The sequence below is a fragment of the Centropristis striata genome, chromosome 4 (assembly GCF_030273125.1).
Source record: "Centropristis striata isolate RG_2023a ecotype Rhode Island chromosome 4, C.striata_1.0, whole genome shotgun sequence".
In the NCBI taxonomy this organism is placed as follows: domain Eukaryota; kingdom Metazoa; phylum Chordata; class Actinopteri; order Perciformes; family Serranidae; genus Centropristis; species Centropristis striata.
In genome coordinates, this window is record NC_081520.1 from 11744541 (window position 1) to 11759064 (window position 14524).

Below are 14524 nucleotides of genomic sequence, written 5' to 3' on the forward strand. Positions count from 1 at the left end.
TCTGAGACATTATTAAGATTTCCAAGTGCTGCTGGCAGCCAACTAGGCCAATCAGCATTCTCCATGTGGCCGTTCCCTTTATGTTTCCAACTAAAAACTACATACTTTGAATCACATCCAGCATATTGCTGTGTGGCTAAATCAGGTTGTCAAATTATAACTATAACAAGGGCAGCAAGCCTGAAATTGAAGCAGCAGTGAAAGCATGTTTTTATTAATAACTGGCCCTGTGCATGAGGCCTTGTTAAAATGGAAATGTAGGATTTACACTTATTGACACGGGTGTAGCGCTGTAGCTCATGCCGATTATAGTGAATTATTAAAAGCCGTATAATTTGAAGCCCAGAGAAGCCATGATTCAGTAATTCATTGCTGCCACGGCAGATGTTCATATTTGCTTTGTGCAGGTGAAATAAAACATGCAACACTGGGCTAGTGCTGAAATAATAACAGGAATGTTTCTTTTTACCCCTTTATTTGTTAACATAATTGCTGTTTTGCAGCCCTCTCTGTATTGTCAGGATATTACTATGGGAAGGAGAAATAAGCTACTAATTCCCATTATCAGGCTAAAAACAGAGAGACTGGAAGGGGGAGAAATGCAGCAAAATGAGCTGATGCTGGATTTGAACCCTGGTCCGCTACAACAAGGAGCCTTAGTGGTATGCACTCTACCGGTGAGCCTCCAGCACGTCCCTCAACAGGCAATATTTTCATTTGTGACTTAAAAACAAATCAAATGTGAAAGATAATTAGTAACATATAAAAATTGGAATCTGCCTTAAAAACCCTTTATGTGTACTTTGTATGCAAATGCAGACTTAAAGTCCTCATAAATCTGGAAAATCAAATTAACAGACAGGCAAAATACTTGTGCATGTCCTCAATTACACATTCTTGAATGATAAGATGATTACTGAAATTGTCAGTTTCCTGGCCATCAACAAAGTCAGGAGTTAACAGCTCTGTGAGGCTGTACTGAGGCTCAGTGGTTCTTTGTGCTAAATACATGTTGATGTAATGAGGTATAAGGTTTGCAATGTTCACCATCTTGTTAATGTCGTAATGTTAATGCCAGCATTCATGTTGTAGCCTGTTTGTCAACAACAACTGAACATGAAGTCCAGTTGGGGCTGATTGGAACATCATTAGTTTTGCAGGTTTGGTTATGAAGTGTTGGACAAATGATGATGTTGCGAGAGGAAAAGTCATGGCAATTCATCCTCTCCTCTTTAATATCTGTAGCAAATTACTGGATTATTCAATTGATATGCTACCTTTAACGCCTAGGTTACAGTCTCATGAAGGTGAGGGTTTAATTTATTCTCCTGCTTCATGTCATTGTAAACTGAATATTTTTGGGGTTTTGGTTCGACAAAGCAAGCAATTTGAACATGTAACCTTGGTCTTGAGGATTTATTTATTTTTATAAGCCAAACATTAATTGACTGATCAAAAAAACAACAAATTTATACATAATTAAGATAAGAGCGAGTTGCATCTCACCAGTGTCTGATGCATCCTGTTGAGTTTGTCTATGGTCTTGAATGTCATCTCCCAAAAACTTCATCAGCCATGTTCGTTCTGCATGGCCTGCACCGCTGGAGCTCGGTCTGCCTCTGATGCTCAGGATGATGCAAATGGCTCTGCTTACTGCTTTAATGATAGATGATAATATCCTGCTGCTGGTGAAAGATGTGTTTACTTTTAGTGCTTGAATATGGCTTGGAAACCTGACGTGTGCACATTAACACAGCAAAGACGGGAGGGGAGGAGAAGATGCATTATTTTCCTGCGAGAAAATAGTGTGTGCAGTGTGTAATTTGGGCCCATCACTTGTGCAGCTCCGCGGTGGTCGGCCCGTCATCAGACGTCTCTCTGGGTAATGGAATTCATTGTTGAGACCACTCCGGAGGTCCCTCAGAAAGTGTGGGCACAAGATGAATGGCGCTCATCAATAATCTGCCTGCTGCTCTGTAGCCACAGCAAAATGAAAATGAATGACAGAACGTTTCTTTGACATCTGAAGACGTCTCTTGGGGAAAATGGCCGTGCAGAACAGCACATCAAGAGGCGTTTGGAAGAGAAAAAGCTGCAGTCTGTTCATGCAAAAACATCTCAGATATGTTGCTGTTAGAAAAAAATATCTTATTCCAGTAAAAGGCTGACATGTTGTGTGTAAGAGTAGTTTTTCTTCTGTTGAATTCATACACATCTGAACACAAACAGTGACATGAGATGTTTTTTCTTATTGTTTAATATGACCGTCTTGGGGCATAAAATAATTCAGATTACAGATCATTTTAATCCTGCTAACAATTATTTGCCCCTGGACTTCATTTAATATCATTTTCTTTTACATTGTAATATCACACTTAATCTATTATGGCATTTTTTTTGTTAAAGAACATTGTTGCACTGATCTCTGTAGGTTAAAAGTGTCAACTCCGCCACATGGAACATCTCTGCCGCGTGCCTACGACCACACCAGCAGAGATGTTATACTTTAGTATAGTGTAGGGGTGAGAGTCAGAACAGTAAATCACAATACAAACATGATACATCTAAAGCTAGAACAATGACTTGAACAGAGACAATTCATTGACAATCATGAACAATTTGAATAATCATTTGTCTGTTGTGCCATTTCAGAATTTTCTGTTTTTTCTCTTTCCATCTTTCCAACTATCTTGTCAAATAACAAAACCAATTTATAGACGTCAACTTAAATATGTCAACCTGCAAGGACGTGTGTCAATATGCTACTGGTGTGCAGGTTTACATTAAAAACAACGAGTGCAGGTGTATTCATGCATGTCATATCCTGCCTTGTGTGTGATGAGCATTTTTCAACATAATGTTTTACGAGTAACGAGTAAGTTAATGACAATCTGTGTTTTTTCCCCCAAGGGTGACATGCTACACAATCCTGTTTGCATATATGGTTTTAAATAGATGCCAAAATGACTACAACATGATGAATTCATGCTTTGTCAGGTCTGTCCGCAAAACTTCTATGCTTGTTTTCTGAATGCAGTTTGTATAGTTCATGGCTATGCTATGCAGGAGAATCTCATCTCTGATCGGCTTCACACAAATTTCTCATTCGAGTTTAAATTTTTCACCCCACATGAATATGCGAGTGATGCAAATTTTGTGTATATGCATCATTCACATCATGCAAATCAGGTCGCCCAGCGTGAATTTGGGTCTATGGTCATCTTTGCATTGATTTTGAATGTAATCAAAAGGAAACATTACAGCAAACGGGAATTAGAACATTTACTTAATTGTTTAGTTTTATGTGATAATATTTGTGGCAAATTCCTGGTGATGTCTGTATTGTGTTTTACTTTTATTTTTTTTCTTACCCCTACAACTACTTTTGGAGTGTGGGACAGGATGTGCAGCAACGTTAAAATTTCAACCAGCAGATGACAGCAGAAGTAGGACCTCCAGCCTGTGTGACATCACTCTTTTAGGCAGCTACATAGAGAAATAAAAGGTCTTCTGTACTGCTCTGATCTTTTTGCAACCGATGGACACAAAGCAAAAACAGTGGGATAGAAAATAATCTTCCAAGCATCTATCATAGAGCTACCAGTTCCCTTTGAGGCAGCAGATTTTCTTTTTTAATACAGCATCAAATAGCACTACAATAACATAGTGTGGTCACAGGACAGTCAACCCTGTGGTACACAGGAGCTTTCCCTAAACTCTTCACTTGCATCTTCTAGATTTAAACCTTAAAAAAGGCAGATAAAACATCTTTGAATGTTCAGATAAAATGTGCCATTTTTCTTCACTATCAGTAGATTCCAATAAAATAATTTGTTAGTATATTTTTTTCTGTACACTTATCTTATATGCTACCATAAATTGAGAGCATGCTGCTGCCCTTCACACTAAAGATTATTGCAAAACTGGCACAATACCACCACATGACATCATCACGTCAGGAAAAGGACTTCAATCACATCACTACCAGAGCTGCAGAGTCTCGAGCACAGCTAACACCTTCACTGGGCGCTCGTCCTCCAATGGAACTAGAAAGACAGACCAGGAGATAGACGGCACCGACTTCCACACTCCGATATTGTTTTGGTGTCTTGATATCATTGTGGTCCCGATCGCTCCTTTGGTCCAAAGGATTCTGGGCGTGAAGTCACCTTGCTCCCTCCACTCAAAGACTAAATGGAGGCAACTGGTTGGACGAACAGCATCAACAACCAGTGTTTGGCTAAGGCTCCCTCTGTCCAGACACACCAGTATTCATTAAACAAGCCTCACACAGATGTACACTCACACGCGTCTCACTTCGCCTGTCCTGAAGCTGCTGTCCAGGAGGGCAAAAGGGCTCATCTTCACTTCCTCCTCGCTCTCCACTCTGTGGGTCTCACAGGCCCCAGTACGGAGCCAGGCTCCTGCGGTCCCTCTCATAAACATCAGGTATGACCCCGTAGGGCGTCTGCACCATCTTAACAGAGTTTCTACCAAACAGCTTCCTCTCGTAATCGATGAGCTGGCGCCAGAAGCCGCCGTTGGGCCTGATGACGGGGCGGCGGGCTTTGACCCAGGCGTGGGCCTCGGCCAGAGACACGCGGTGATACTTCATGAGGTACGCCAGACACAGAGAGGCCGAGCGGCTCACCCCGGCCGCACAGTGCACCAGCACCGCCCCTCGCTTTCGTCCCACGCTGTGGATCTTATCGGCCACGCTGTCGAAGTACAAGGAGATGGGGGAGTGGGGCATGTCCGCCAGAGGGACCTTCACATACTCCATGTGAGGCCAGTTGAAGTTGGGGAGCTCGATGGTGGCGTTGACCACGCAGGTGATGCCTTTGGACAGCAGCAGACTGCGGTTGGACGCCACGTTCCCCCTGCTGAGGAAGAGGTTGGGGGTGATTTGGGCGATGCCCCCCAGCAGGCTGCCGTTCTCAGGCAGCAGCCTCGGCACCACGGTGGGCACCATGGAGCTACGGTGGTGGTGGTGGTGGAAGAAACCCTGGCTGCGGGAACCCATCGAGGAATCCAGTTGTTTCAGAGAGGGGCGAATTTATTTAAACAAAAACTGAAAAAGAGGAAATCTTCAGCAGCTCAGAGTCATAGTAGTGCAGACAGGCAGACAGCTCCTGTAACACACAAACATATTTCGCTTTCAATCTAAATTAAACATTATCGGCCGAACACTCGGCTGACAGACATACAAACACTTCACAAGGACATCTCTGCTGTTTGCAAAGACTGGAAAATAAGAGCACTAAAATCCCTTTTTTCTCAGTTGCTTCCAGAAGATGTTATTCTGCAGTCTTTAAACTTTAAAAAGAAAAACAGACAAAACTGTTCAAGATCACACATAATAGCTGACTAATTCAAAAACATGCTGCTGTGACCCACTGATCCACAGTCTTCACTTTTCAATTGCATCGAAGGGTTTTCATGAATTCAATGGAGGGATGAAAATGTTTTCTATCTCGACCAGAGAGACTCGTCTGTCTCTGCTGTATCTTTCCGTACATTCAGGTTGAACGGCCTCCGTGCTGCACGCTGAAATGTGCCTCCCTCTGCCATGTGAGTGCAGACCCCCTGGAGGCATGCACTCACCTCATCTCATGTTCATCCATCCACAGGCCTCATACACAGATTACATCGCTCTCGCTCTGGCTATCGCTGCTGTTGAGTCCATTTTGGAAAGCAGCAAACAGCAGGGTGGAAAGTAATCATATACGGCAACATCACACCAAAGGGTGCTTATAAAACACTTAATTTAAGCACATTTTCTAAAGTTTATTCATCTAATTTTATTTTATTTTCCAAAGAGGATGATCTTCCCTTTATAGGCCGCACCATGAACATGAAAGATAAAAAAGATACTGTATGAACTATAACGTGACATTTGTGGCTGCGTCGTACATGATGGAACAGCCTCCTGTGTTAGTACTTAAGTTATCAGCAGAGAGCCCACAGCTCCGGGCGCTACTTCACACACTGTTGCACTTGTCGTGCGTCATCCACACCTTGTGCACCAGTCTGGCCGGCAGGTCTTTTTCTTTCATTTTCTGCTACAGTCTGGTTAACAAGACACACGGGTCAACTGCTTTAAACTGGAGCTCAACCTGCAGAAAAAACACCTGATCACCTGCTGTCACCTGCAGAGAGACGGTCGAGACCGACCGAGGTTCTTCTTATTCATTAAACACGAACGACAAGAGTTTAAATACATCCGCATGACTGACTGCAATTAAACCATTGTGGCAGCTTTGAAATTGTGCCACCTCATCTTTTAAATAATCTTCCCAATTTGGAGGATTTGGACGTGATATTTAAAGTAAAACCAGTAAAAGCAGGCACAATACCTAACATTACCTCAATCCATGTTATTATTATTAGATGTGAATTTATTAATGTAAATGTACTGTAATATACTTTTTGTGGTAAAGAGTGAGCCGATGTACACTATAAGGGGCATAAATAAAACAATAAATTATATTTTTGAGAAACAAATCTTTGCGATATGTTTTTTACATTCCGATTACTTAAATTGTAACTTTTTTCTTCCGGGTCTCAAGAGGCTAGTGCCACCAAATAGAGTGAAACACCTTCGAGATTGTAACAAGATAGGGACCAAAAAACTTTAATATTTCTGCTCAAAAATGATGTATTTTTCCAGACTTTGAGTTTTCTACACTAACCTGCAGGATAATTTAACTTCCCCTGTACCTCTAGAAATGTTATTTTCAGATCACATTTTAATTTAGCTGTCACAAATAGATTAGCTTTTTGTTTTAATGATGAGACTAAAAGGTTGGAAACCAAATGCTTTAAAATTAATGTCACAAACGTTATTTTTTCCCAAGGATATTCTCTACTCACCACATGAAACATAAAAATATGCTAAAAAAGCTTAATAAAGGTTGTGATCTTTTAAATTTTGAAGGGTTTTTCTGCCCAAAGTTTTAATGAAAACAGGAAAGTAGGAGTCCAGAACAAGTAAAAATACAGAAGGTTTGCAGCTCTACCTCTATTGATTGAAGCTTTGCCACCTCAGCAGGTTTGTTCCCCTTTCCAAAATAAAGATCAAAGGCTAAAATATCTCCCTCCTCCCTCCCTGTTCAGGCTCAGTTGGCTCGCTCCTGGTTGCAGATCAGCCTGCATTTTGCCTCTGAATCGGTTGCCATGATAAACCGCCTTCCTCCACACCGTCACCACTGGTGATGAGACAACAAATACAGTGAAACAAGTGTTGCCATCAAACCGCATCAGGAGGCACTGAGAAGCATATGAGAGCAGCACTGGACCGCAATGTGAACAGCGTTTCTGCAAGAAGTCTTGCATCATGCTTCTTGTTAACCCAAACAGAAATAATTAGTCGATTAATGGCAAATTAATCTAATCTGATAATCAGGTATGTTATTTTTAGAGAAGATTTTCAAAACGTTAAAAAAAATGTTTTTTCTTCCTTCTTTCCTTCGTGCTGACTAACCAAAGATTCATTGATTTATTTAGAAAAAATATTATTCAGGTTAATTGATTAATTGTTCAGTCACAGCCAAAACAGCACTAACAGCACATATATTTTGAGGAACAATTGTAATCATAACATTTTTTTAATTTATTTTGCGCTTCATTGACAAGTCTCACATAGTGTTTAGCTTTAAAGAGCATTTTAGCACCTTTCAGCTAATTGTTTTGGTTTTTATGGCTCACAAATGAACTGTTTTGGTTCAGTTTGTGCTAGGGCTGCACATTCATTTCATTGACATTGCAAAATGGACTAGAGCAATATTGAAATTGATGGAAGTGCAAGATTTGTTAAAATAAAATATGTCAAAATACAATTCTGAATGAAATATTATGCTACTTCAGGGATGTCCCCGGCCTAAAAGTTGTACTCTACTGACTTAAAAATAAAAGCTTTGTTTGGTAGAGATTATTATTAATTATATCAAATGACAATATCAGTAAAAATAATCACAATTAGGTTTTTTTTTTGCAGATTTTAACATGATCTGCTTTCTGTAGTGGCCGAAGAATCAAACTAAATCAGAAGAAGTTCTCTATCTTATCCTACTTTGATTTTCTCAACAACTGCTCATCCAGTAGACTTCTTGTTTGGCGGGTGTGTTGCTGAGGACTAAAGGAAGTGTTGAATGTGAGCTATTGATATATATGGGACATATTTATTAGTAGACCGTTATGTAGACAATTTATTGACAGAGGAGCCCTATTAACTGTTGAATAGCATGCTAAAACTCACTCTCTGTCGCTCACCACAGTACCTTCAAGACCAGATGAAGAAAGAGAGACTGGACATGTGACAACCATTTACATTTTAATTCATGTAGACTTTAAGTAAATTAAGAGGTTTATATGTAAATCAACTGGAAGAAATCTCTATAGCTGTGTGTTGTTATGCTTAGGTATCTCACCTACAAATCTCTGATGAGCTGGGCTGTTTTTATAAACTCAGAGAAACAGAAATCAATGAGAACATCCAGACGGGCTGAATCTGGGACGTGGGCAGTGATTCAGAGTCTGGTACTGGTCTACGACAACTGTGACATCTTGCTAAAGATTTAAAAGTGAATTACGAACAGATGTCCTGCTTGCTAGATACTTTGTGTTTCAGTGGGATGCACAGCTGATGCTTAATTTATGGAGATAGATAGCAGATATATGTATATATATATATATATAGAGAGAGATATATATATACCATCAGCTGACGTAAGTACAAAGTCTGTTGCTGTGGCAACCTACTGACCACCGCATAAGACAGTCAACAGAGAGATGTGGAAGATAAGAGAACCAAATAATCCCTGGTCTTCTCCAAAGTGCTGATGTACCACAGCGCCGGGCTTTGCTGAGATTTGCTCCATCCACGGGGTTATTTATACCCCGGGCAGGGCAGCAGCGAGGCTGCAGAGAGCGCAGGAGGGAGAATTATGCAGAGAGAAAAATCTAATGTAATGTTGGAGATAGTGGAGAGACTGCAGCTCGCTGTCAATCAAATTTACTGTGAGGATTAATTCTCCAAAAAAAAAACAACAGAGGAAGGTCAGTGGCGTACAGGACAAAGAGATCTTTTCATAAATCAGCCCCTCATGTCTTCTCTTCACTTGATATTACAGAACACAACCCCTCTCTCAATCATGCCGGGTGGATCTGTCAACAGGTGGTCCCACCTCACAAATCTTCTTTCGCACATCTCCGTCTCTCTCTCTCTCTCTCTCTCTCTCTCTCTCTCTCCGTGGGGAGATTCCTCAGGGGTCCGGTTCCACCTCCGCTAACACAAATTGGAAACGTGACCCACCTCCAGCAAACTAGAGCGGCAAAATCTGAATGCAAAGTCTCTGGCACGACTCTTAGGGCTGGGTATCAGTTAGAAAATCATGATATGAGTACCAATAAACCCCCCTCAAGTGATACTAATAGTATTTCATTTGATACCTTTTTTTTTTTAACTTCATTTGGTACTCATCATGGAAATGGAAGCATTCAGTTGTGTCAAACACCACCAGAGCTCTCTCTCTCTCTCTCTCTCTCTCTCCATCCAAATGACTTTTACACAAATACATTACATGCTGAGCTGCTGACTATGTGTTCAACTTCACCTCTCCACAGACTGTATGGATTGAGGCTGATGCTGTAACCGACCAATCACACACAGCATTCAATTGAAGAACACCTGTGGTGATTGGCTGAAACCATACAAATAGTTTTTTTTTCTAGATCTGGGTACAAAAAAGGAATGCAGGTGTTGTTAAGATATCAAGTTGGGTTGGGCAATGTCTATCGAACTGATTTCGGCAGTGAAACATCACCATCAACCATTGTGTCATTAATCGTGTTTTCATCAACAAATTTCTTTGCCCATTTTAAAGAGTTGCATGAGAAAAGCTTAATGAAAACACCAAAATTTGAGGAAAAAAAACGTTCAATTGTGGTTTTTGTCTTTTTCGGAAAATAGTTAACATGGTAAACAGGAGATGGAAATTATTTTTCCAAATACGTCCTGACATAGCGAATATTTGACTTGCATGACTGATCAGCTGTTTCCCCCTCTGTAGGAAATCCCAAAAGAACAATTATAAGTTGCCAATTTCGAATCCAATTCCTGAAGATATTTTCTTTCATGGGTGGCCAAAGTCGTCCCATTAGCAACATATTTATTATTATTTTTTCTCTCTTGCTCAATCTCTTCTTCTACCGTTTACTGATGGATTAGCATACAGCAGTACATTACACTGTCATCTTCTGATGAAAGTACATTAATGCAGCTTTGTTTATTCGACTTAAACCAGTTGATGGAAACTCACTTATTTGCATTTCCTTTAATGCGACATTTCGAAATTTCACTTCAAAATCGCTTTTGATTTCAATGGAAACACGGCTATTGTTGGCGATAGTCATACTGCCATAAAAAGCTACTATAATTGTAGCTGATTAAACTGATTGATTTGTGTATATTAATTAATTAATATTAAGGCATCTTGTTTCACAATAATGTTTACATAAAAGCTTGAATCACGTCGCACAAATTCTCTATTACTTTGGATTTCTTTGAACTTCATTTTAGGAAAAAAGTGACACCCTTAGTGTCCACCTTTAGTTGAACTAAAAAAATAATATAAAAAAATCAATCTGCACACAATGAATGCTATTTGCGCCACCACACACCTCTGCCCTGATGTTGGCATGGATGTGAAGACTTTTAAATCACGGTGTTGAGCTCAGTGGTCGATGACAGTCAGCCATCAGCGGTGGATGATTGCATCGTCCATCGGCCCAACCCTAGTATCGAGTACCAATACACAGCTCTAATAACGGAGAAAACCTCAACTGCAACTGGATCCGTGCTGAAAAAGACATCAAATTCCTGACTGACTCTCCCTCACACCCCAGAATAATCTGAATGAAAAACAGTGAAATAGCTCGAAAAGGTGCACAAGTGGACACGCCGCTCTCATCACTGTCTCTAAATCAAAAGCAATCCATTTATACAGTCTGAGTGATCTCTCAAAGTGACTCTGCTGCCAACAGTCTGGATAATTATCAGGAGAAATGAGCAGCAATGACACAGCTTCTGAAATTCATCCAAACACAACTGGGTGCAGCTTTACAACACACAACCGATGCTGCTGCACAACAACTCGACTACAGAAGGGTTAAAAAGAGAGCAGGGTCAAGTTGAGTTTAGGGTCAAATTCCTCTTGAGGACAGGGAGAGCTTTGGCAACTTCTTGCAAACAGCAGCGACTGGGCGCCGCGCGCTGCGTCCACAATGTTACACCTCAGACACAAACACAAGAGCCTGAGACACAAGGTCATGTGTCATGTTGTGAGAGATGACAAACACAATGAAAACACTGTGGCTGACAAGGAGAATACATTTTTCCAGGCGTACAACACAAAGAAGCCTTCTGAACGTAGAAGTAGAGTAGAGTAGGAACACGTATTACTGCATCCATCACTACAGCAGACGGAAGAGACAGATAAATGGAACGAGTCTACTTTTAAACAATGAGACGTGGTTCAAAATCTAATGAGACAGATTAATTACCTATAATTGGTGCTACAACCAGTGAATATCAAATAGAGATGAGACCATTAGCCAGTTCAATTTGACAATTAATCTGCAACTATTTTGAAAACTGATAGCTTTAATCATTTGTTAAGCCAAAGAGCAAAAAAGCAAAAAAAAAAAAAAAAAGTACAGGCGCTAACTTCTTAAATGTTGTTTTCTTTAACATTTTTGTTATGAAACTGGAAATCTTTGAGTTTTTAAGGGTTTGTCAGATAAAAAGAAGCAATTTAAAGATGACACTTTGGGCATTGAGAAAATTAAATTACAATTTTATGGACAATATGATTGATTTATCAAGGGTATAACCAGCAGATTACTTGCTAATTAGAATTAGGGCTAAGGGATATAACTATATATATATATATATATATAGCTTTTATTGCAATGTCAAAAAGCCAATGGTCAAACTGTGCTATGACAATATAGCATATAGCGAGTTTGAAAAGAATTGGCTTTACCACGTGGTAACTTCATATTGACTATTTATTGGTTGAATTTAAAAAAAAAATGCTATATCGTGATATTGTCACTGAAATATGAAATGATTCACATCAGGATAGAAGATTTAGGCAGAAGTCTTAAACTATATTTTATCAGCAGATCAATTGCAGCAATTCAGTGCATTTAGACATATAGACAAGGTCAAGATAATGTTCTTAAATTCAAACCGAGCATCAGAATGGGTAAGAAAGAGGATTAAAGTTAGTTTAAACGTGGCATGGTTATTTGTGCCAGATAGGTTGGTTTAAGTATTTCAGAAACTGCTGATCTACTGGGATTTTCACACACAACCATCTTTAGGAGTTACAGAGAACGGTTGGGGAAAAAAAGAGAAAATATCCAGTGAGCAGCAGTTCTCTGGGGAAGAATTACTTGTTGAGGTCAGAGGTCAGAGGAGAATGGTGAGTTTGAGCTGATGGAAAGGCAACAGTAACTCAGATAACTCATTAGGTTTACAGAAGACCATCGCTGAACGCACAACACACTGAATGGTGAAGCAGATGGGCTGCAGCAGCAGAAGACCACACTGGGTGCCACTCCTGACAGCGAAGAAACAGAGGCTAAAACATTGCCTGGTCTGACGAGTCTCGATTTCTGAGGATGGTGTCAGAATTTGGCTCCATCCTGTCCCATGTCAACAGTAATGGTGTTGGTGTGATTATTGCTTGGCACACTTTGGGCCCCTTGGTGCCACTTGAGCATTGTTTAAAGGCGACAGCCCACCTGAGTGTTGATGCTGACCATGTCTATCCCTTTAACCCTTTAAGCCCACAGTGTACCCATCCTCTGATGGCTAATTCCAACAGAACATACCATGTCAAAGCTCAAATCATCTCACACTGGTGTCTTGATCATGAAAGCAGAGCTACAATAATCAGTCGACTAAGCGATTATACTCGATCGACAGAAAATAATCGTCAACGAATCTGACAATCGATTAATTGTTAAAGTTTTCAGGAAAAAATGGCAAAAAATGCTGTTTTCTGACACTCAAATGTGGAAATTTGCTATTTTCTACATCTTAAATATTATATATTTCGACTGAAAAAACAAGACATTTAAAAATATCACATTTAGACTTTGAGAAAGGAGTACATTTGTCACGATTTTCTGAAATTTTATAGACCAAACGGAGAAAATAATCGAAACTGATCAAAAATTAATTGATTGGTTGCAGCCCTACATGACAATGAGCTCACTGTACTCAAACGGCCTCCACAGTCACCAGAGCTCCATCCAACAGAGCACCTTTGGGATGTGTTGAAACAGGAGATGTGCAGCCGACAAATCTGCAGCAACTGCCTGATGCCATCATGTCAATGTGGACTAAAAATCTCAGATTGTTTCCTGCACCTTGTGGAATATACGCCATGAAGAGTTAGGGCAGGTGTGAAGGCAAAAGGGGGTCTGAGGGGAGTGCCTAATAAAGTGGCCGGTGAGTGTAAACTAAAAATATTCATCTTCATTGAAACAAACTGTGACGCTGCCTCTGTGTGTGAGAATGTGCAGCTTTAAGTGAATGACTCCACGAGTTTAATAATTTATGATTTGAGCTGAGTGAATGAGGACTGCTCCTTTGCGCACGCGCTGCTCGTCCTCGTGCGCGTGCGTCAACAAGTTCAGGTGTCGCAAATAGATCATTTTAAGTGTGAAATATAAAAGCAGTGCGCTGTTTGCATCCCAGATTTGAACCACACGACGAAATGAACCGCCGTGGCTTCTTTAAAGAGAAGTGAGGCAGGTGCGCTCCTTCAATTTCACCCATCTTACATCAGAAAACTGAACATAATAACACCTGAACATAAATGCCTTTAAAACACATTTTAAAATGCACAAATGCTTTGTATGAATTTAAGTTAAAAAAGCATCTTATTTAAGGTCGCATTGACGCCGACAAACTGCCTCCATCACATGTAAAACTCAACTTACCAGTAGACTCTCAGTCGGGCAGAGATGGAGGTTTTTCAAAGCGCCTTCACCGCCTGCAGCAATCCGGAGGACAGCTCTCACAGTCCGGACATCTACCTTCAGTCAGTCCGCTCTCACAGACGTCCAGCGGGATGGAGAGAGGCCAGGTGGCAGGAGACAAGCCGCGACACGCAACAACATAATGTGAAAGTCAACAGAAATACGAGCCATCCGTACATCCGCATGCTTCTACGCTGACAGGAGCGGCGTGCACAGGGCAGACTCCTTATGTATGAGGAGTAATCAGTGCCACACACAAGGAGGAGGCTGAGGAGGAGGAGGCAGGAGGAGCATGTCCACTTATACAGGTGAGTGTCGGCTCTTCTATTGGAGGATGCAAATAGTTTTAAACCAACCATAAGCTTGTAATGAAGGCTACACGAGATCGGTTTAAATAGATCCCTGGTGGTAAGAAGTAGGCTTCATTTACTTAAATACAATTTTGCGGTAATTTTACTTTATTTTCACC

The 14524-nt window shown here is 40.6% G+C and overlaps 1 protein-coding gene across 1 annotated transcript; it reads right to left on the bottom strand.

Annotated features, from left to right (window-relative positions):
* Positions 1-2758: 2758 nt before the first annotated feature.
* On the bottom strand, positions 2759-14314 carry dusp14 (dual specificity phosphatase 14). The gene is made up of 2 exons (XM_059332027.1): positions 14017-14314; positions 2759-5132 (listed from the first exon to the last, which is right to left on the bottom strand). Exon 2 carries the CDS (start codon positions 5021-5023, stop codon positions 4397-4399), a length of 627 nt encoding a protein of 208 aa, XP_059188010.1. The 5' UTR covers positions 5024-5132; positions 14017-14314; the 3' UTR covers positions 2759-4396.
* Positions 14315-14524: the final 210 nt, after the last annotated feature.